Source organism: Mytilus edulis, chromosome 4 (genome assembly GCF_963676685.1).
Source record: "Mytilus edulis chromosome 4, xbMytEdul2.2, whole genome shotgun sequence".
Classification (NCBI taxonomy): domain Eukaryota; kingdom Metazoa; phylum Mollusca; class Bivalvia; order Mytilida; family Mytilidae; genus Mytilus; species Mytilus edulis.
This window is the reverse complement of record NC_092347.1, coordinates 47,034,493-47,059,749: the sequence shown is the minus strand read 5'-3', so window position 1 is coordinate 47,059,749 and position 25,257 is coordinate 47,034,493. Positions and strand designations below refer to the sequence as shown.

Genomic DNA, 25,257 nt, shown 5'->3' with positions numbered 1-25,257 from the left:
AAGGATATAATTCTCTGAATAAGGAATAAACTGAACTGTTCAATTTTAATAGGTGAACACATATCTTGAAAAAGGTAAACTGAAAATCCCACTTGCAGATTACAATATCCAGCACATCCTTCAAACAACACCATGTAAACATTTGTCACATCAAGATATCCTGCTATAAACAATAAGACAAACTTTTAAAAGAACAATGCAATTATTATGTAAGGCCATGTTTATAATATAAAACAATGGAAAGTAAATGAGTGCACTCTTCTTTTTTTTCTAATTGCAATTCAACCATTAAAATGTATTCATACAAAAAGCTTACAATAATTTAAATTCATAAGGCAAAATGAAACAAGACAAAATTCAAATAAAGTACTCCAATTTCATTTAAAAAGTAAATTTTCTTCAAAAAGTCTTGCTATTTGCAAGGTTTTTTGTGTTTATTTTATAAAAAAATTGTAAGGGCTTCTACGACACCCTGTGTCTGGCCAATAATTGCTGCTGTCAGTGTAAAAGTTTAAGGTCAACTTAAAAAGTGAGTCCATTTATCAGTAAAACAAAGATTTCTTTTAAATTAAAATTTTTCTTTAGATGCCATTTCAAGGTCTTGAGGATAAGCTTCTGTTCAAGTTTCATAACAATATTTACAATAAATTCATGATAAAATAGATGAGTTTTCATTTCCTATTGTTAATTATCCATTTTTAGATAGTGATGTTTCCTTGTCACCATTTTATGGTGTTTATATATATCTCAACATATATGACTTCAATGATGGGTCAGTCATGAAAAACTGCTTTGATAGTTTGTTATCAATAGGATCCCAGCATTCTAAGTCAATAACTATGAAAATTAATGTTTGCTCTAAACATATGCAGTAAACACACATTTCTAGAACAATCCTTATCCCTTTAACCAAAAGTTTTAGATTGAATACCAACTGTAATGTCTGTATGTACTTTTAGCAAAATAAAAAAGTTCAAATATCAAGTTCTTTGTTGTTCAGGATCCTCTAGATTCTAGATAGAACTGATAAATAGTTTAAATGCCTTGACAGAGATGACACTGTCGAAATGTTCTATTTGTTTCGCAATAAACAAATCTGAATTACTCATGAGAATTTATGTTTTTAACCATAAACAAACTCAATGTATTATTGATTTTTTTTTTATTTAACAACAATTTTCATCGAAACAAAAATTTTAATCAATTATTAAGCCATACAAATATCAAAATAGTCCTTCAACAAGTAAAGTCACAATTACATTCTTATAAATCATTAAAACAAATAACAGTGGGAAGAAGTTTTTATTCAAGGAAAAATTTCTAAGAAATTTAACATTAGCAGCCAAGTGTCTCATGACAATTTGTACATCTTGACAAAACATTCTTAACAATATGTTCTTTAGTGGCCTACTTTAGTTGTTACTACTGCTAAATTACACCAATAAATTTTAAAACTAAATGGATGAAAAGCTTCCCTAAATCTTTTTTGGGGGAAATAATTCTAAGAAACTTGAACCTCAACTGATAAGGTCCATGACAATATGTGCATCTTTAAACATTTCGCAAAGTTATAGGTTGGTTACCTTTTCCCCCTTCATACTTAAATTATCATAATAAATTTAATAAAAATCAAATAAATGTGACAAAAATTCTTTATAAAGTTTTTCTCAAGGAAGTTTTAATAACAACTGACATGGGTCTCAGTACATGAAAATTATTCCAGAAACAATTTAGGTACAAACAGAAATTGCTATCAAATGTTATTGATAAGGTTTACACATTCATACATTCTCAAGTTTCAGAATAGCATAATATTCAATTCCAGGGTAGACATCTAATGGAAATGAAGCTCTCTTGAATCTAAGTTAAATGGAGGATATGTGAGCAAGCTATTGTGTTATTATCTTTCCTTCTAAATCTGTCCAAAAATGTTTAGGTAGTTTGTGTGAAGCCTAATTTTCAACGAAAAGTTATAACAAATTTATTTACAGAAAAGTGCAATTCCAACATATATATCATCCTATTTGTGACAGGAAAGGGATTTATTCTAGATCATCAAACTCAGATGTCATGTTATTGAAATAAACTAAAAGTTGTATGCTTTGTTGTGCAATATATATCTCTACACTTGTTATTTAATAGCTAGAGACATTGAAAAAATATACATGCAAATGTGTTTAAGCTCACGTTTATCTATTTTGGTTTATAAAATGCAATCTCTTATATCAAAGAGGAAAATTCCAAATACATGTAAATAAAAAAAAAAAATCAATTGCTATATATATCTATAGATTATTGATGGTCATTTCAAAGAGATTGATTTTCTAACTTGAGTCAGTATGGAAAAAGAAAGAAAAGCAATCGAGTTTAGATGACCAATGATGATCTGTTTATCACTATTTTGCCTATGTTGACATTAATGATTACATTGATAAAGGCATGTGCCCCCTTTGTTTCTGGTGATAATTTCCATACCACTCTACTGCTGAGAAGAAAAAAAATATACCTCTGTAAGATCAAATTAAAATTTAGTAAAATAGCGATAAATAACCTTAGACACAGCTGTCACCAATAGAGTTCTTCCTCTCATTATATGTGACCAAATACATCTAAACATGGAAGTAATATAGTCAATAAAATATTCCCATTATCCAAGTAAGGTTGCAATCCCATAGGTAGCATTTTCTACAGCATCTTTTTTTGCCCAAACTTCTCTTCTAACTATTTTTCAAACTCTGACATTGACCCTTGATGTACTTACTTCAAAATCAATTAAGATCTTTCTCTCTTCATACAAGACCTTGAATTCAAGTATGGATGCAATCCAATTGAAAGTATTTAAGTGAGCATCTTGACAGACTTACTGAATGACTGGTGGACATGTCAAAAACTATATACACAAGCTTCTTTGTTATTATTTTGGTATTGACTATTTACTTAGCTTTTCAAGATATTAGACAATAAAATGCATTATATCCTTATTTTCTATTTTAAAAAATGGTTGCCATTTTGTTTGATCAGCAGTAACATCTTGTGCAAAGCTGAAACTAGTTACCCTACCGATGACCTTGACCATGTTTAGTGTCAATTACCCTAGTGGTTTCCAAGGACAAGACTAATGTTCAACTTATTGAACATGGATACCAAATGATGATGATACCTCAAATTTGCAACTTGTTAGTATTAGTCGTTCTATTAAGAAATATTTATTTATTTGTTCACAATTTTTTTTCAATTCTTTATTTTCTTAACTTAAAAACTCTTGATTCTGAGCAAATCAGAAGCAGGTAATTTCAGAAACAACTTTTATGTGCCTGATGTGCAGTTAAGATGGTGAATTATTATCAAAATAGCTACTAGTTATGATGCTGAAAAGACAAACTCTACCTACTTCCAGTGAATAATTCTTTAGAAAACATTTAATATTTCAAGACATTGTAACAACAGAATAAGTCCATGCTGGGAATCCCTTTTTTGTGGCACTAAATCATGTTCAAATTAATGTATTCTTAATGCAAAAAAATCGTCATGCAGTTTTTCCTGTCATACATAAAAATATTATATGAATTTCTGTCATATATTAGAACTTATTGATGATAGAAAAGAAACAAGAATGTGTCTCTAGTACATGGACGCCCCATCCACACTATCATTTTCTATGTTCAGTAGACCATGAAAATGGGGTAATAACTCTAATTTGGCATTAAAATTAGAAAGACCATATCATATGTATACTAAGTTTCAAGTTGATTGGACTTCAACTTCATCAAAATCTACCTCAACCAAAAACTTTAACCTGAAGCAGGACAGATGTACAGACAAACGGACGGACGCACAGACCAGAAAACATAATGCCCATAAATGGGGCATTAAAGTCTTTCTTTGTATTTGAAACCTAATCTATGTCAATCTACAACTAACCATAAGATAGTTATAATACACACCTTCTACCAAACTTTTACAATCGCACTGTCCTGTTGTAAGGTCGCATGTCTTGTTAGCATTCTGTGTTCCAGGAGTATTACAATCACAAGGTTCACAACTATTGTTCCCATTTATTCCATAATGATACTGGTTACAAGCATCGCAGTACGTAGTATCCTTAACGTTTGTTTTACATTCACAAATATCACAAGTAGCATTGTTATTACAACGTAATGTCCCATTTTCATGACACGAACTTCTGCTACATCCAGCACTGTTACTACTGTTTAAGTTATAATGGATATGTTTACATGTATCACATTGAAGACCTTCAACATTGGTCTTGCATGGACACTGCCCTCTAACCTGTCCAATCAAATACAATAAAAATATTATTATTTTGTCTTCTCTGAAATTGTTTGTGTCAAAGAGAATGGTAAATGGCTATGTCCAGCTTTGGATACTGAAACCTTAGTATAAAAAAGAACTTTTACATCATGTATAATTTCATTGCAAATTTAGGTTTTTTCTGTTCAGTATTGCATGAGCTTTAAGGAGGCTCGAGGGTATAAAAATTTCAGAAAAAAAATAAACATTTGTTTTTCATTTCAAATTTTATTTGTTACCTTTTGTAGTTGTTACTTATCATATGGTACAAAAATCATTCAAAACAAACAATTTGTGTTGGCCCCAGATGACTTTTAAAATGTATACATCATTGAAAAAGTTCCAAATTATCTCCCTTTGGTGGAAAAATGCTATTTTTTGGCTTTCAAATTGAAATATCTTTTTTAACTCATCGGTGACCTATATTTTTTAGTATAATTTCCATATAAGCTGTACTTAAACTAAATTATTGTAAAATTTGAGCGATTTCTGTAATAAATTTCTTTCTTTTTTTTTCGATATGACCTTTATTTCTCCTATTACTTCAACAGAAAAAAAACACCTTTACAAAAATGTATGCTTCTTTCGAAGGCAGATTTTGAGCGCAAATGAACGGTGACCCCACTTTTTTATTTTATCTTTCTATTAACTATAAGATAAAGTTCATTTATAGAAAAATATAGAGAAATCCTATATAAATCATTTAGACCCGCGAACCCCCTTAAAAAGAGATTTGTGTGCCCGTTTGCACCACATTAAAATTTGAATGGATGTATTAAGCTGTCATTAAATATCTGCCAGTTGAATTATCTTATTTTAATTTTTTTTGAGAAAAGGCCATGAATACTTTAAAACAGACTCAGTCAAACTAAAGGGAAAATTACCAAATTCATGTTCCTGCACATGCAATAAAATCACATTCAATGTTATTTTTAACCTAATTATGAATTATAAGAGTACAATAATTTTGTCAAGATTATATACTTTGCAGACATGTGACAGAGCTGCCTTGTCACAAATGGAGATTTGATCATTAACAATTAATGCCCCCTTAGCCTAGGATAAAAATATGATTTCAGAACTTTGATTTCCTTTTGGACTTAAACATAGAAGAAATAAATGAGTTTCCGAACATCATGTCATTAAAATTTAGCAGTTATGAGGAGATAAATATGCAAAGGGGCAAAAAAATGCATTAAAGTATTCAACAAATATAAAAATAAGAAAATGTGGTATGATTGCTAACTCTCTACAAGAGACCAAATGGCACAGAAATTAAAAACTATTGGTCACTGTACAGCCTTCAACAATAAGCAAAGTCCATACCGCATAATCAGCTATAAAAGTACACATTTTCTAAAGGCTTGTATGGATCCAGGAGCAAAATCATGAAATAAAAAATAAATGAAAATACAATTTCCCCAATCCACAAAATGACAATTCCATACAACAGGAACAATCTATTAGTAAGACCCATCCCTCTGGTACACTTCTAGCACTTATGAATATTTCAAAGATAAGATCAACAGAGAAAATGCAAGTGCGAAGAATTCAATGTTAACAACGTTCATCTACTATTTTTAGCTGTCTTTGGCAAGTAATAGCTACTTACATACATATTTCATTAAAATAGAATTCCTATATGTTTTGTATTTGGCAGCAAGCTGAGATAGTTTTATCTCTATTTTATGTTCTTTGAAAGTAAAACAATAATATATAAACACAATACTTTATTTTAAATAAATGTAAAATTTTCACTTCATCTTTGAGTATGTCAAACATATAATGAAATTGCTTTTCTTCTTGTTCTCCTCCCCTCTTTCAATGTTGGCTAAACCTTAGCTCTTTAAAATCAAAGAACATAACATATTTCTTGTTTTGTAAATAAAATTTTCTAAAATACACATGATTATTACCTCCCCTTCTAGAAGGAACATAACTAAAAGTTCAATCTTGAGAAGTGTGAAAACAACATCACAGACACAGCTTTTTATAAAATATTGTCAATAAAAATCCAAGCTCAATTTCAGTTCCTAACAATAGGTGATGGACAAAATGCAAACTAACTTACAAAAACAAACCAGTATTATACAGACCTGATTACAATTTTGACTAGCTCCAATAGTTCCAGCAGTATTACACTGACAGGGATTGTGACATCCAAATTCTTCATCACTTCTGTAGTATCCCATTTCACACTGATTACAGTCAGAGTCTTTTGTGTTGTTCTGACATTGACAGACATTTTTATTTGGACTTGAACGGTATATACAGCTTCCTGCATTGCCATAGCAACTACATCTGTAATTAAACATAAAATCTTTTGCTCAGAATTATACATAAATTGAAATGTAGATTTGGGAATACATTGTTTGAACTCTTAAAACTACAGCCCATCAAATATGAAGGTTGTTCTGTAATCTAATTGGGTAAAATAGAGACATTGTGCTGTCTCATTTTAATTTTTACATTTACTCAACATCTCCATATATACTTATATTTCTTTTGTTTTGGAATAAGTTCAATAATTTTAGAACAAGTGTCTTGCCTGCTATTGATGCTCTCAGTGTAAAGTATATTGCCACCTGCCAAAAACTGCATTTATATATTACGTAATATTGCAAAAAAAGTCCATTCATTAGTCTGATACATTTAAACGAACACACCTTTTCGCCATATCAATTTTATTTTTTAATTTTTTTTTTGGGGGGGGGGGGGAATTGTAACTGCTGTAAAATGTCTTATGAATCTCCTGTAATTTCAAATTGTGAGTGATCGTTTGCTGTACTTTCATGGAAAAACCTGCCTTCATCATAAAGTTCTTATTGAAAATTCTTTTAGATGATTTTAGAACACTCTACAAGCGAAATAATAAGTCAAAATCAGGAATAAACAATTGGGAAAATTACAAACACCTTCTGACCTTAATAGTTTCCAGATAAAAAATGTTAACAGACACTAACAACAGAAGACCACAGATCAGGGACACTAAAATAAATATCAAAACTCATTCTTGACAGACAATATTTGAAAAACAGAAGTCTTAATTTTCATTGTTATAAGACTGTATGAAAGAAACACAAGTGAGTTGAAAAAAATCAGGTACAAAAAAGTATCCGATTCTATGAAATTTCTAATTTTTTCTACATGGGAAATGGCTTCATTATCTCATAGAGACATGCACCTCATTTCAAATTTAATACATTAAATATATATATAATAAAAAGGATCAAACCTTCCAGTAACTAAAATTTCTGCTATATCATGACTATTTCCATTATTTCCAGTACAAAATCCACTTAGAAGTACAGCTACATTTCTTGTAATTACTTTTTCGTACTGTGATCTACTATTAATGTTCTGTGATATATCAGACCACTTTGTTCTCATTGATCCACTGAAAATATAATTGAAAGTATCAATAAAAAAAAATAACAAAAGAATTAAGTCTTAATGAAGAATTTTTATGTCTGTATCATCTTCTTTCTATCTTCACAATATATACAATTAAATTGAATTATAAAAAAATAATGAAAAACCAACCTGAATTTTAAGGGGGTAACACTATATTGATATTATAACGGGATTTTTTTTTCCTTCTAATAGCAAGTATGAGCGTATGCTTCATATTATTTCATTAACTAGTTTCTGAATACTTTTACTGTGAATCTTTCATTTTCTGAGGGTTGACAGGGCTAAACTGGAGCTGTCTACATAGCAAAATTTATACCCTGGCACATGCATTTAAGTTTGTGCTATGAAATACCATGAATGCCCATGATGCAATTGCATACCAAGTCTGATCAGCCTTAGTTAAATGGTACACATCAGACATGAAGCAAGGGGGACAGACAGATAGACAGACTTGGTGATTTCCATAAATATTTGAATTGTATTTTCCATTTACAAAGGGATAAAACTTGAGAATGGTGAAAGTGACACACCAGAAATTAGACAAGAACAAGTTAATGTTATATGAAATATTAACTATGCTTTCTACTAGACCTACATGCTAAGATGTATTTTTAACTTGCTAGTTCACAAGGTAAAAGTGAGTAAGAAGATATGTCACCTTACCTGGACACATTTTTCTGACTTTGAGTAGACCGGTCTTTGCCCTTACTCCTTAACTTTGCATGCTTAGCAAATAGGCAGCAAATACAAATTTTTGGTTTGATCCCTCCAGGATTCGAACTCACAAACTGCCAGACTCAAGGCAAAATTTAGATTGTGCTTCCATTTTAAAAATAAATTTACATGTATATGCCCATTCAATATAATTTAATGAGATTTGCTAATATAGCCAATGAGACAACTATCCACCAGAGATCAAATAATGACAAAGGTTATAGCAACTATAGGTCACCATAGGTTATTTTTACTTTTTTAATGTACAAACTGCATGAACTAGGGAAAATATATATCTTACTTCATTGTTTTATTGTTTCCACTATCTAAAGTAAAAGTAACATAACAAGGTGTGGTCTTTGTAACTAGTTCTATTTCATCAATCTGAAAGATAATAATATTCATATGAAGATTTCATGAAATCATGGCATTTATGATATTTTGTTTTTCATTTTTGAATGCACAATTATGAATGCATGCAGCTCAGTTGAACAAATGAAATAGTATCTAATGACCTATAATTTTCCAACAGCATAAAAGATGATGTATATGTGTCAAATGTTTTGTGAACAATTTGAGAGAAAAAATATTTAATTTTCTTTAAAAAAAATGTTCCTCTATGCGACTTTCAAACTTAATACTTTTCAAATGACAACAATAGTATGACTTAAGATCTTTGTGGAATATTTAACATATTTTAATTATTTGAATTTTTCTATGTTCTTATTTTCCAGCTGTGTGTAGTGATATTATCAAATACAGACTGAAAACAAACACATTTGCAAAATAAATTAGAAACCTGATAAATTTGATCCAGTTGTATTGTAAACTCTGTATCTGCGTTGTTCGTCTTCCAGATTGTATTTTCTCTATTATCAGCTATATACTGGATTACAGAATCTTGTTTAAATCTACTGGTCATTGCTCCTACTTCATTTTTACATTGTAAACTGTAGTAGTTATCATCTGAGTGAACTATGGGATGCAGACTTGGACATCTACAGTCACTGTATGGCTTTACATCTTCAATGTTTGTTGATCTATTATAAATCTGTGTAATTTCTCTGTTGAAAGAAAAGGATTTGCATTCATTACTCAATCAACTGTTCAAATTCTATCTTTATTTAAAAAAACATGCATTTTGAGAGTATTGCATGGGAATACATAGTCCCCTACCAGGTAAAAATTCATTATACTGGAATAAAATGCTGACTTGTTTTATAACCTGTCATGGTGTAAACAAAAAGAAAATATCAAGTCAATATCTTCAGGCATGACTAAAAACAGTGTGGAAAACTGATTGTATGAGTGAATTTTTCAAGTCCAAGGACCATAACTCTGCACAAAATTATCAGACCAAAACAAAAATTTGAACTAGATTTGTAACTTGTCATGATAAAATTATATACCAATTATCAATTAAAACATTCAAGCATGATGAAAAAATTGTGGAAAACACTCTTATATTAGATATGAGTAATAATTCTCTACATTAAATGATTTAGATATAATGTAATACAATGTATATCTATTTTCAAATTATAATCAAATATAATTAATATTTCAAAGTATTTTTCTTTCATTTGTCACTTATCTATAAAATTTCAACAACTTTTATCTATACACAATGTAATGTAACGAAATATATACTTTAACAAGAGGCTGTCACAACGACAGCAAAACAGATTTATTAACATTTATTTGTGTCCTGGCAATATCACAAGAACCATAACTGATGAACGGTAAAAGTCAAAATTGTCAATATCAAATTAGACCTCCATTTTGTCATCAGTATCAACATATTAAAATTTGAAAAAGCTTAGGTTGAATGGTTCATGAGTAAATGCAACAACATGAATGGAAATGCCATTTTTTTATCTTTCAAGAACTCCTGAACGGTCAAAATCGACATTATTGAACTTGACCTCCATTTTGTCATCAGTAACACCATATCAAAATTTGAAAAGCTTTGGTTGAACAGTTCATGAGTTATAAATGCACGGACACAACTGGAAACACCATTTTTCAATCTTTCAAGAACCATAACTCCTGAACGGTAAAAGTCAAAATCGTCATTCTTAAACTTGACCTCCATTTTGTCATCAGTAACAACATATTAAAATTTGGGAAGCTTTGGTTGAACAGTTCATGTGTAAATGCACGGACACGACTGGAAACCCCATTTTTCAATCTTTAACTCCTGAACGGTAAAACTCAAAATCGTCATTGTTGAACTTGACCTTCATTTTGTTGTCAGTAACATCATATTAAAATTTTAAAAGCTTTGGATGAAAGGTTCATGAGTAAATGCACGGACAACATTTGGTTGCCACCCGCCTGATCGCCCGACAGCCTGCCATACATCCCCAAATAAATAACCGACATTTTTGTCACAAAAATCTGGTTAATAAAAATAGATTATTATCTAATTAAATATATAGCATTCAGAAAACTAGATAATACAAAATAACAAAATTCTTCAAACAATTTACCAAAGAATGTCTTTTAAAAAAATAATTTATCTCCTTTTGTACAGAAATATGGTTTAACATACAAAATGAAGTACTCTTAACATTAGATATGGACCATGATAACTCTGGACTAAATCATCAGACCAGAACAAAATTCGAACTTGATCTATAACTTGTCATGATAAAACTATATACCAAATATCAAACAATCTCTTCAAGAATGAAGAAAAAGAGTGTGGTAAACTGATTTACTGGACTGGCGGATGGACAGACGGAGGGATAGATGAACAGACAGACGGATGGACCGAAGGACAGAGTGCAAACCTACAGTCCCCTTCAACGGAGACTAAAAAGAGTGCACACCCTGAAATGTTTCATTTGCTTTACTTATGATTTAATTTACTGTGGATTCATCATTATTCGTTGGACGCACATTACCATTGACTTCGAGGATACAGGTAAATTTTAATGTTCAATAAAATACAAACTTATCATAAGCTTGTATGTAGACTTTTTTTAAACAGTGTAGTCAAATGTCCATAAAAATACAATTATTCCTTAATCAGGTAAATATCAAGAAAATAAGTATCCATAAAATAAATAAATCTACAGTATGTTGAAAGTCTGTAATATGGTGCAAGAACACAGTTATCGTCCTTGGTTTTCGTTGTCTACGAATATAGTCCCTAGTGTAAACAGTGTATAACTTGCAATTTTTTTTTATACACTTTCCCAATTAATAATCCCATGAAATATTAATTAGGGGGATTAAATTACATGTTAAAAAAATTTGGGTGCTGAATCTTTATGATAGTGATGTGGTCCAGTTAAAAAAAAGGTCAAATTTTAGTACGTCTGAAGCTGTCAAACTGAATTTTAGACCCCCTTATCACAGAATTGTCAGTATTTTGAATTAGAGCTGGTAGAAGTTTCTATAATTTTGATATTATTTGTCCCACTAGTAGTACATAGTACACTGTAAAAATCTTTTTGAGAAAGAGCAGGTGAGATTTTTTTAATTTGAATTTATTGTCTAAAAGAAATGCACAACGAAATAACTGTGTTCTTGGGCCATATGAAGGTTCTACTGCAAGTATCACATAACCATAACATTATATGTACCCTGCCACGTTTGTTTTGTGTTTTTGTTAGATATAATTCTGCTTTGTATCTATCTGATGAGTTAAGCCTTTTATTATGACTTTTTCTTATGTTAATATACTGTTACACCACTGTCCAAGGTTAGTTGAGGGTTAGTGCCTTCAAACTAGTTTAAACCCAACACATTCTGTATGTGCCTGTCCCAGGTCAGGAGCCTGTGACTCAGTGGTTGTTGTTTGTTGCTGTATATCATATTTCTTTTTCGTTCATTATTTTGTTCATAAATCAGGACTTCAGTTTTTTCATTTCAATTCTTCACATTAGTTTTTTCGAGGCCTTTTATAACTGACTGAGTGATATGTGTTTTGATCATTGTTGAAGGCTCTATGGTGACCATAGTTGTTTAAAAATTTCTATGTCATTAGGTCTCCTATGGATAGTATTTTTATTGATGGGAGGATGAACAGTTGGACGAATAAGGTGTCTTAAATATAGACTTCATTTTTAGAGTGGGTGTATGAACAGATCATTACATGACATCAATTGAGGAAAAAACAACTGTTTCCACATATAAATTAAATTGACTCAGATTTTGGCTTTTTTTTTCTTTTCTGACAAGCTGATACAAATTTTTTATTTGTCTTCTCTTTATTTCTAGACTTAACCTACCGTTCTGTTAATGGGTCTCTATACAACCTTACATCTAACAAAGTGAAAGATTCTCCCGCATTCATATCTGAAAAAGGAAAGATTTTTGTAAAAGCAATTTATAACAAACTGGTGCAGTCATATATCACATAACACAAAATATAAATATACATGAAATTGGAAGAGAATTCTACCTTTTAGATCATTTTATTCCTGTGAAAAAAATTTCAGTATTCAGCACTAATACATTTGTACCGCAAATTTGAAAGCTTTTTTTTTCAAAACCATCATGAAAGACAATTTAGGGGATTTTCAATTTGCTAGGAATATTTTAGAAGGTTTAAAATTACACAACAAATTGTATGAGATGACCAATAATATAGGCAGTACCTAAGAATATCAAATTTTGTTTATGTAAGTACACAAAAGTAATCATTAGGAAACAATTTGCAATTTTAAGTGGGACAGAACTCCTAGCTGTGATGTTGAAATACATAAAAAAAAATGCAAAGTACAATGTATTTCTGATATGTCTAGAGAAAATCTTGAAAAAGGGGTTTAAGAGCATATCGTTGGCTTTGAATTTCAAATATAGAATTATTCCAAGGTATATTAAACTTCTCATTCACAGTGTAAGTTAATTATTAACTGAAAAGATGAATTAAACAATTGAAACAAAATTACTTCATTTGCTCACTGACTTTAAATGCTTTGTACATAAAAAAATAAATTGAGAATATGATGCTCCTGCTTACATATAATGTTATAAAGGGACATAACTAGAAAACTGTTAAAGTGACACCACCCAAAGTCGAACTTGATCTGTGTTTTATGGTAATAAGCATTGTGTATAAGTTTTAATATATTTGGTTAAGGCAAACTAAAGTTCAAGAACGGAAACCAATGTCAGGACATACCGACGTACAGAGTGACAAGGGTAAAACTTAATGCCCCCTCTGATTCTGCGGGGGCAACAAAATTACATATACTGACAATAATGTTCGCAATTTTTTACATAATATTTTTTCCACACGGTCTTGAAGAAATGACTTACTTGAAGGATCAATGTTTATCTCACTAAAATCTGTAAGCTGAGGGCTTGTACTCTGTCTTACATCATTTATATATATAAAACTTCTTTCAGAATTTTTCTGAAATATGAAGATTATGATATCATTAATACAACAATAATTATTTAAGTTTGACGAACTTATGTCTAACAGGTTTTGCTATATTTTGCAAAAAAAAGTTTAAACTAAATCAATGCAACAAAAGACTTCATTACATCAGTAAGACAAGTGTTGTTGACATGTAACATGAGGAAATCCAAGTCAAAGATATTATATTTGCTGTTTTCAAAGAGCTGTTATAGACTTATACTCGATGTGACATTAAAGCTAAAATAAGGGAAAAAGTGCAGTAAAATACAATGTACAACTAAACAAGAACCTAATAGATTGTTAAAATGTATAGATACATTTATCCATCTATTGCAGATCTCTAGATATTATAGATGATAGTTAAGGCAATGTGTATTCAGGCCTGTGTATTACAACAACTGGTCAGCCATTACATTTAATATACAAGTATGTATTTTTGCCCAGGGCAACGTCACTGACAATACGGTTTCGACAATGGACAACTACAATAGTCCAGATTTTGTTTCCTCCATAATCTCAACATACAGGGGCTGGGAAAAGTGAAAATGAACCAAATTCCTTTATGCCCGCGTCACACTGTCCCGATTTTTACACCGATGGCAACACGATTATGGAAATGTTCAAAATTGGGACTGATCGTATCCAGATCGGGCTATTCGTAGTGCCATCTTTAACATCTTTATCCATCGCCCACTTTTTCTAGCCTTCGGGAACAACTTCGGGAAGGGTTCTAAATGTTTTAAAATGTTAAAAAATTCCCGAAGGTGCGTCCGATGTTGAGGGTTCGTATTGAGTTCGTATCACCATCCTCACCATCGTAATGTCACCGGGAATGCATCTTTGAACATCGTATTGCTTTCGTGTTTCCATCGTTTCCATCGGGCAGTTTTGACATTACGATGTCTACATGAATGAATCACGAAGCTACCCGAAGGTCTTATGATGGCAACACGACTTCGTGAAGACCTCGAAATCCTGTCATGTTGCAATCGAATAAAAGTACGAAGGCGACAAGATGGAACTACGGCGGCAACAAATCCAGCTAAATGTAAGTTAATTTTTATCGCTAAAATACATTTAAAGTGCCATGTGCAAAATGCACTGGTCAGTCTTATACGACAGTTAGGAAAGACGTTCACAAAACATGGAGCTCATATCATATGATTCTATGAGAACAAGAAAGGGGACAGCGTTGTTTCTATTAATTCAAATGGAGAACAAGAAGAGCAGCTATTATAGTCTCAGGATTTACTTTTAGAAGTAAAATATTATTTTTTGTCAATTTTTCATTTCAAGTAACATAATGAAAATTATAAACGCGCATCGTACACCAACACTGCAGGTACACGTATATAGGGAAACCAACTTTTTCTTCATTATTCTGATTTTTTATGTATCGTCTGAGTTGTTGTCACACGAATGTTTACTCCATAACCATTTTGTTTTCTATATGCCATATTTTGACGCATTTGTTGCTTTCCCCACATCTTTCCTTTTGTCTATATTATTATGACATTCTCCTGGAAAGAGCTCTTTTTTAATAAAAGGGATCAACGAACCCATAACCTTACCTTTAATATAGATCAGTAAACATGGGAATAATTATGGGTGATTATTCAGACTAGTGCACACATTTTACAGTTCAAACAAGGCAATGCCGAGCGTGGCATCCCCTCGTATGTTACATATTGGGGACAAATATGGACACTTTATTTGTATATGACACATGCAGAAAATAGTAAATTGAATATGCATATTTGATACATAAACTATTTTTTTAGAAATCAACCAAAACATTCAGTAACTTGAAATACCTTTAATATTGTCTTTAGAACCAGCAGGTAAAAAAATGAGCAACCAATTTCCTGTATATTATGCTATTTCAAGGAGAAAAAAACAAGTTCCTCTGCATGACCTTGACCTTTGGCCTTGAACGTAAAAAATGCCAGATCATTACAAGGAGGAACAATTTACCAAATGTGATTAAAGTCTTTGGAAGCATATTGGTTTAAGAGTGTCCACAAGGTTGATATTGCCTTGTATTACAACTGCCACTGTGACCTTGACCTTTGAACTTTAAAGTCAATAGCGCTTAAGATATTCTTAACGAGTAACACCATACCACGTTTTGAGCATTTTGGTTCTAGAGTGTCCATAACAATTTTATCTACACGCAACTTACATGTAGTAGTAGTAGGCGAGGGGATAATAAACTAAGTTATATTTAATATTGATCAAACAATTTAAAACTCGTGATGCCTTCGGCATATAATTTAAATGCATCGTAAGCTGTACATGACGTAATCCATCGTGTAGCCTTCGTGATATGTTGTGTAGGCTTCGGCTGAGATATGAAGCTTAAATACCTGTCTTCGCTTAACCTTCGTATGTCCAACTTTTGCTATCGTATATAATTTCGGCACCATTGTATAGACTTCGTTATTCATCGTACTTGCTTCTGTCACTTTTTGGTATTTTAACGAGATCGGGACCAACTTCGTACGAACTTACAATTTTGGCATTCCGTTGTCCATCGTATATAAAAATCGGGACAGTGTGACGCAGGCATTAATCAATCGTTTCACTGATAAATAACTGTCCATCATTATATAATATCTCTTAGAAATTGTCTCTGGCATTGTGCTTTTCATTGAAAATTCTAAGCAAATCATATAAAAATGGAAATTACAAAAATTCAATTAATGTCACTCATGAAATAGAAATAAAATTAAATTTTGCGCTTATCAATTACATCACTTATGATCATCTTTAATATCATTGATGTATCCAATTTTGTATGGTCTCACATGCTATTTTGTCACGGAATGTTCTGTTAGTCCTGTATTTATTACAGGATTTTTCATTTTTACTGGTTGTCCCATGAAATTCAAGAAAAGGAGTAAGAAAATCAGAATTGCAATCTTTTCCTTTTTCTAGAGTTATAAACAATTCTGTTAGTAGTGATGCTCGGTTTTTTCTGTATAGGATGATCAGGAATATAATGAATTTTTCTTGAAGTTTTTATTGTTTCATTCATCTTTTCTATGAGTTCCCATGGTTCTTGTTCTTGAATAACGTTTACATATTTCTTCAACATATCTGGATTTTTAATGAAAGCAAATATCCAATCTTAGATTTTTCGGGGTGGTGGGACCGTTTCCCTGTGCTATATGGTCTTCTGCAATGTCCCAATAGTGGTCTGCACCTACTAGTAAAGATATCTGAAATGTATTTTGCTGCGTGATTGTGTGCGCTAACTTTAAACCACCGAAATATCCATACTTCATAACAATGTTACTCATGTGATTCTGTAGAGGCATAGGGATAACTTTCTATCAGTACTTTGAATGGCAATACATGTCCTGTATCGTGTTTCAGGTAGATTGTTGTCTTTTCTAAGTGTTTTTGTCTTCACCTCCAAATGCAGATAAATGTATAATTTCTGTTCTCTCTATCTGTAAGTTAAGTCCTGTGTTAATAACAATTTTTGCACTCCTATGTCAAGAAGAATATTCGTATCAATAAAGTGCTGGTTTAACCCAACTTGTGCTACAGCGGTTTTCAAAAGTACATTTGATGGCAATTCTGTCAATTGTGAATACAAAATGGTAGTATCTAGTTCCGTTGTATGACTATCATTTCTGAGGTGAAAGTTTGTCGATTTTGAAGATGGCGGGCTTGGTGGGTTGCTGCTCTGGTTTTCTTTTGCACGGAAATTTGTATGTATATTGCTATTAATCCATTTTTATTGCTTACTTCATTCCCTGGTTTTATGTTGTTTGTTTTGTGGGCATTACATAAGCTTGTATGGCGTTTTCTGTTACAATGTCTACACATATTCTCAGATGTACATTCTTTTAGTCTGTGGTTACCAAGGCAGTTATAACTTGTCAGGTTTTACTATGTTCATACAGGATTCTGAGTCGGTTATTTTACTGCAATGGTAAGGTGCGTGTATTTCATGACAGAAACTGCAAGGTCTAGTCTCAATATTCTTGTAAAATTTGGACTTTGTTGATTTCATTCAGCTAAAGAAAGACGATGTTGTAGGCAAATCGTGTGTTGACTCTTGTCTTGTCCTGTTTGTCCTGTGTCCACTATATCGATCTTGTCTAACATACTATTACGGAGGTCCTGTAATATCCAAGTTTTTGTTCTGTGTTTTCCTGCCAGATGTTTTCTCACTTCCCAGGGTAATTTGTTCATAATAATGGGAACAAGTAACGTACCATATTTTTCCTGTGTCTGACCCAAAGCTTCTAACATGTCTAATCCCCTGACGCAATCTATCAAAATTGATACCCACAAAAATAAATGAATTGCCAGTAGCTAAAAATCTTAAACATATAAATGCTAGAAAAAAAAGACACATGAAGATATAGGGTATGATACTTAACCCCCAATGGAAGGGATTGTACTTGATTTTCATATGAGGAAGACGTAAAATTTCAATCAGTTTAATTGAGGTCTGGGGTTAGCATGTCAATAACTGCTAGAAGTCCTTTTTCTATTTATGTATCATTGTCACTTTGCTTAGTTTCTTTTGTAACCTTTTCTGACATCAAACTGAGTTTTAAAGTGCATATTGCTGTGTGTTTTTTTTATTCTACTTTGGCTATATGTTGAGATCTCACAAATTTCAGCTGCATTTTGTCCCTGTTCCAAGTCAGGAGCCTCTGGCCTTTGTTAGTCTTGTATGTTTTTTATTTATATGTTTTGGAGTTAAGTATGAAGTGTATTTTCACTGGGCTGATACACATTTTTTTTCAAAGAATATCTCCTAACAAAAAGAAATAAAATACAGTGAATACCTTAATGTTAGAAATAAACATAAAAGTCCACTAGATATGTAATTTAAAAAAAAAAAAACTTACCTTTAATACAATAAATTTCCAAGCATTTCTCTGACATGTGTAGTTTTTTCCATCGACTGTCATTAGATTGCTTTTAAATTCTACTTTTATACTACTGGATATCTTCACAGAGCTGTAAAACAGAAACATAAAGCAACTTTTGGCCATCAAGTTTATAAACAAAATACATGTATAAGAAATTTTTGCATGCATTTATGTATGGGACTCTATGTCTGTTGACAGAATGTCTCGGTGGGGGTTATTTGGGATCTTAACACACTAATTAGATCAACTGAAGTGTACAGAACAAAAGGTACATTGGCTAATTTTTTTGGAGTAATTCGATACTGTTCTTTCATATGATTAATCAGACTAAATGACTTACAGTATCCTGTGATCATTGATATCCTGTGATCATTGACACATTGAAATTGACAGACCACCATATATGCTTATGACACATTAATGTCCAAGGCTGTACTTTGACATATAATGGTTTACTTTTTACACATTGTGACATGGATGGATAGTTGTCTCATTGGCACGCATACCACATTTTCCTATCCAGATTGACAGATCTTGAGACGTTGTATACATTGATACTTCGACAATGAAAGACTCTGAAAAGTGCTCATTGATACACTGGCATTGACAGACCATGAAATGTGCTTACTGACACATTGATATTGACAGAAAATCAAAAGTAACATCAACTTCTCCTTGGAGCTTCTGTAGAGTAGAGCTTCAGTAGAGCTTAGTCAAGAATCCTAAGCAAAATGTTGCTTAGTTCTCCTGGTGTGGTGACACTTGCATGCCCCTTGTATAAATTTTCAATAACCGTTTTCATACTTACCAATCACTAGAACCAGTACAGTAATATTTTATCCAAAATGTCAATGTGTATTCTGATGCTGTATAAGATTCACTGACACTACAGTTTACATAGTTGTTACTATTAAAAGTAATATGTCCATTAGTTTTGTTACCATTGGGTGACCCTGTAAATGATGGTTTACAGATGCTATCCAATGGATTCATATTAATAATGTTTTCTGGATTGACTTTTAAACTTCTTCCAACACAACAATCATTGCAAGTTCCATCAGTCAATATCTGAGCACTCAAAGTCAAATTAGACACAGAAGGAGTAGGTTCAGTAAAACAGTCCACTATCGTCCATGTTACTGACAAAACAATCAGATGTTGATACATGGATGCCATTTTTTTTTCAGTTTTTCATCATTTTGAATTTATCTGAAATGAAAACAAAAATCAGCATTTGTTTTCTTCACTAACTTTTTAATGCCCTTAAGATTAGTGCAACAAGTAAGTGTTCAAGTAAATAGGGAATGTATTCATGGGACACAGATTATGCCCCTGCTTGTCTATCAAATAACGTTATAAAGGTACATAGCTAAACAAGAGTGCACACGCTGAAATGTATCGTTTTCTTTTCTTACCATTGATATCATGTTGATAATTGAATAACCCCACCACATTTTTGTGCCTGTCCCAAATCAGGAGCCTCTGGTCTTTGTTAGTCTTATATGATTTTAATTTTAGTTTCTTTTATATATTTCAGAGTTAAGTAAGTCTACTGAACTAGTATATAGGATTTTCTCACTGCATTGAAGACCCATTGGTGGCCTTTGGTTGGTATCTGCTCTTTGGTCGGGTTGTTGTCTTTTTGACATTTTCCCCATTTCCATTCTCTATCTTACTAAATATAAGGCTTTACTACACTTATTACAGAAACTTAACATGATCAAAGAAAATGAGGTCAAGGTCATATAAATTAAACGCGAAATACATGTACACCTTACAATAATTCAATACACTAAATATAGTTGACCTTCATTGCTTATAGTTATTTCTAAGAAACAGACTTAACCAAGAAAACTAAATATTGAACCATGAAAATGTGGTCAAGGTCAGATGAACAATGCCAGGCAGATATGTATAGGTCAGAACTCTTGGCCTTCCATACAAAAAATATAGCTGACCTATTGCTTATAATTTAAGAAAAACAAACGATCTTCTAACTTCTGAAATATTAAGCTTTTACAGTTAGAAGTTATCTAACAGCGCCACCTCCGTCAGATCACTATCCCTATGTCGAGCTTTATAAACAGGTATATAATAATTAGGTACTCATGCAATACCCCACCAATTCACTCTAACCATAAACATTTAAATATTTCCATTTTTATAAATAAATGAAATCTGAATGCTTGAAGTTAACTTTTTCAGCTTTTTATCACTGTTGTGAAACAAAATGACCGTATGTACTTACTGTTTATTTTAACTAATATTATATTGAACATTTATTGTGGTGGTGCTTTCATCACATTTCCAAACAAAAACCATTAGTTTTGCTTTTTAGCTTTTCTTATGCTTTTGCACAATACAGAAACTTATCATTGCTTAAATTGCTATCTATTGAAATCTGGTGGATACTTGTCTCATTGGAAATCATACCACATATCCTTTTTTATACAGGAAAAAATTATTAATTAATTCATATTAATTTTAATATGAAATTTTTATCAATAAGTACCAGTAGAAGGAATTTGGTTTCAAGTGTTATTATACACAGGTAAAACAAGCACTAGGTAATGAAAATATCAACACATGTCCTATAAGACCTAAAATTCCAAATCAAGCATATGTTACATCTTTTGACATCAGACTCGGACTTCTCTTGAACTGAATTTTAATGTGCGTATTGTTATTCTTTTACTTTTCTACATTGGCTAGAGGTATAGGGGGAGGGTTGAGATCTCATAAACATGTTTAACCCCGCCGCAATTTTGCGCCTGTCCCAAGTCAGGAGCCTCTGGCCTTTGTTAGTCTTGTATGATTTTAAATTTTAGTTTCTTGTGTATAATTCGGAGTTTAGTATGACGTCCATTATCACTGTACTATTATGCATATTTTAGGGGCCAGCTGAAGGACACCTACGGGTGCGGGAATTCTCGCTACATTGAAGACCCATTGGTTGCCTTCGGCTGTTGTTTGCTCTATGGTCGGGTGGTTGTCGCTTTGACATATTCACCATTTCCTTTCTCAATTTTATTTTATATGATATTTCAAAAATACAAAAACCTGATGGGTACTGGCAAAACCTGTATCTTGACTGCTATTGTTGCTGTTGGATTAAAAGAAAATGCTGACTACCAAAAACTAAGTCCACCTACCAACAACATATAGATTTTTTTTAAAAACAGGGCTTTTTTCTTTAATTACTCTATCTTGATCAACAAAAAAGCTAGAGTAGAAATTTTATAACATTCTAAAAATATTGAAAATTTATTGATGTATAAATATTTTATTAATGTATTCAAATGTTTCTAAACTCAATAAGTCCATTTATTAATAAATTACAGAAAAGTGAACAAATAACAATCTGTATTTTGATCATATAAATGCTTTTGTCTAAGTTTCAAATAATTCCATGAAGATTTAAGAAAGTAACAGATGTTTAAGCAAATGTGGGAAGTGATGTGTCAAAGTACACAGATAATGTTCCCTCTTGCAAATCATATAAAGTTATAAAGAGAAATACCTGTCAAAGTGACACCACCAAAATTCAAACTGATCTGTATTTTGCGGTAATAAGCAGTGTATAAGTTTCATAACATTTGGTTGAGGCTAACTTAAAAAGTAGAATAACAAAAATAATGGACTGCTAGAAAAATTCAAAAAGGGAAAGTCTGTAATCAAAAGGCAAAATCAAAAGTTCAAACACATCAAACAAATGGATAACAACTGTCATATTCCTGACTTGAAGTTAAGTTAAGTTAGAGAACTGAAATGAAAAAATTCAGAAATTTTTCCACTTGTAAAGGAGCACAACTCAAGAACAATAAGAGTGACACCACCAAAATTGAAGCTAGATCTGTTTTTTCTAGTAATTACCATAGTGTTTAAGTTTCATAACAAGGTGGAGGCCAACTCAAGTAAAAGAATGGAAACAAAAAATTTAGCCATTTTTCCATTTGTAAAGGGGAATAACTTTCGAATGGTAAAAGTGACACCACCAAAATTCAAACTAAAAAGAGGGAACTGACAAAAAAAAATTCTTTCCCACTTCTTTGCATAGATGCTGATATTTCAAGGCCTTCTAAGTTTGATTTATGTGTGGATGTGTGAAATTTTCAAGATATAAATGTTAAGAAACATAATGCCTAAATGTACTGAATAAAATCTTTGATGAAACTTCTTAATACATTTTACAACCATTCAACAACCAAACATTATGAAAAATTTCTTACATAATAGTTTTAGCAAACTTGAGTTTTACCAATACTTGCTATTTTTCTAACATAATATCATGTTTTCAAAAGGTATATAAAAATTACTGAACATTTATAAAAAAAATTTCCTTTTCTAATTTGTATTTCTTCTGTTTTGCAAATGCTCTATTCCACCTTGTACCTGTGGGAAGACAAAATTAAAGATTTGTGTGATTAATGCAAATTTAATTAACAGTCATATAACACATTCTTTGAACAAGCAAAGTTCAGACACAATTCATTTCTTGATTTGTGCTATATCAGTTCATAAACCTTAATATAAAAGTAAGGAGATATGGTATCATTGCCAATGAAACAACTCTCGACCTAAGTTCAAATGAAGTGGATGTAATCAATTAAAGGCAACCCTATGACCTTCAACAATGAGATAAACCTATACTGTTTAGTGGGCTATAATCTATTTTTCTCCAAATTTCCTATTTTTAAACTTTTGTTATTTCCTTTTACTGTAGAATAAATACACAGGAAGCTAGATATGATAGTTTTTTTTAAATATTTTTTTCAGACAATTACTCAAAAAAAATATATCAGAACGTGATTAAGGCCTTAGAAATGTATTATAGCTGCACTGTGGTAAACTCACGAGGAAGAAGCTAGAAATAATAACTGATGTAGAATACTGTTGACAAGTTCATGAATAATTTTACTTCCCTAAGGATGTGAAAACACTTCAAACCACTTACAAAAAGTTTATCAAACCAAGTGGTACGTCAAATGATCAAAAACATCTAGTAATCTTTGGTTCAAATTTGTCAATTGGCCTAGTAATTTTAGAATAAAACACACAAGATGGTGATATGAAATTGGATATAAAAAGACTTACTGTAAAATAATCATACCAACATAAATATAGTAAGCATCACTCAAAGACTTGTATTGTGTTCATTGATACAATGGACCTGAAATACTTTATTTTTAAATGATCTGACAATTAATAGTTTTCTAAGTTTAAATCTTTGAGGAGGGGTTAATATTTAAAGGCTACAGCTGGCACAGCGAGTATATCTACCAGAAAAATGTATAATAATTTGACAAAATGCCATTTGAAGACATTACTTTTCAAAGGTGCTAGCTACAAATCATTTCATTGCCCTGTGCATCATAATTCAGCTGTCACTGCACTATAGCCTGTCTGTGCTTAAATGCAGCATAAAAATATAACCCATCCATCAACCATCAACTCAAAAGAAACATGTAAAAGGAGAAAGTATGATATTAGGCTTCTTTTAGGCCCTTTAATTACTCAATTAGAAAATAAACAGATACATGTATAACATATACTGTGGATTCATTATTATTCGTTGGATACCAATTTTCGTGGATTTCGTGGGAACCACGAAATCAAATATACACAAAATGAAGGTTTTCATCAATCCACGAAAATTGAAACCCACGAAAATAAATGAATCCACAGTATAACAAATGACATTTTTCAGATGTTCATAAGGCATGAGTCAGTTGAGTCTGGCAGAAATTAGTGTACACAGTTTTCCTATGTATTTTCATTAAGCTTCAAACTTCTTGAACTTAGTGCATACTGAACAAGAATGTGTCCAAAATACACGGATGCCCCACTCCCACTATCATTTTCCATGTTCAATGGACCGTGAAATTGGATAAAAAATATAATTAGGCATTAAAATTAGAAAGATAATATCATAGGGAACATTTGTACTAAGTTTCAAGTTGATTGGACTTCAACTTCATCAAAAACTACTTTGACCAAAAACTTTAACCTGAAACATGCACTTTCATTTTCTATGTTCAGTGGACCGTGAAATTGGGGTCAAAAGTTTAATTTGGCTTTTAAATTAAAAAGATCATATCATAAGGAACATGTGTACTAAGTTTCAAGTTGATTGGACTTCAACTTCATCAAAAACTACCTTGACCAAAAACTTTAACCTGAAGCGGGACAGACGGACGAACGGACGAACGAACGAACGGACGCACAGACCAGAAAACATAATGCCCCTCTACTATCGTAGGTGGGGCATAAAAACTTGAAGAAATAGCATAATTTTCAGATCCTTTCATTAAAGCAATATTAGGATATATATGACTGAGCTAATGCATCTTAAAATACTTGGTTTTATCCAAAAACATTTTTTGCTGAAAATGTATTTTAAAATGATTTTCATGTTTGTAAAATATTTTTTAGGGTGCCTTGGATAATTCATATTTTGTCCATGAACTACTGGTATGTGTAAATGAACCTTTTTGTCATATATGTCAATTTCAACAAGTTTATGGCACCACAAGTGGCCTT

General features: G+C 31.6%; 1 protein-coding gene across 2 annotated transcripts in view; it reads right to left on the bottom strand.

The window, feature by feature from the left end:
• Nucleotides 1-25,257, bottom strand: part of LOC139519826 (hepatocyte growth factor receptor-like) — a 68,434-nt gene that overhangs the window by 35,676 nt on the left and 7,501 nt on the right. Inside the window, exons 2-11 of one of the 2 annotated variants that reach the window (XM_071312102.1) lie at nucleotides 23,059-23,109; nucleotides 19,526-19,928; nucleotides 18,694-18,805; nucleotides 13,714-13,810; nucleotides 12,681-12,747; nucleotides 9,239-9,503; nucleotides 8,741-8,823; nucleotides 7,547-7,708; nucleotides 6,408-6,612; nucleotides 3,945-4,290 (exon numbers count right to left, since the gene is read on the bottom strand). In XM_071312102.1, coding sequence (XP_071168203.1) covers nucleotides 3,945-4,290; nucleotides 6,408-6,612; nucleotides 7,547-7,708; nucleotides 8,741-8,823; nucleotides 9,239-9,503; nucleotides 12,681-12,747; nucleotides 13,714-13,810; nucleotides 18,694-18,805; nucleotides 19,526-19,893 — 1,705 coding nt within the window. In that variant the 5' untranslated portion in view covers nucleotides 19,894-19,928; nucleotides 23,059-23,109. The remainder of the gene's footprint in view (nucleotides 1-3,944; nucleotides 4,291-6,407; nucleotides 6,613-7,546; nucleotides 7,709-8,740; nucleotides 8,824-9,238; nucleotides 9,504-12,680; nucleotides 12,748-13,713; nucleotides 13,811-18,693; nucleotides 18,806-19,525; nucleotides 19,929-23,058; nucleotides 23,110-25,257) is intronic. The other variant, XM_071312103.1, reaches the window with a different exon arrangement.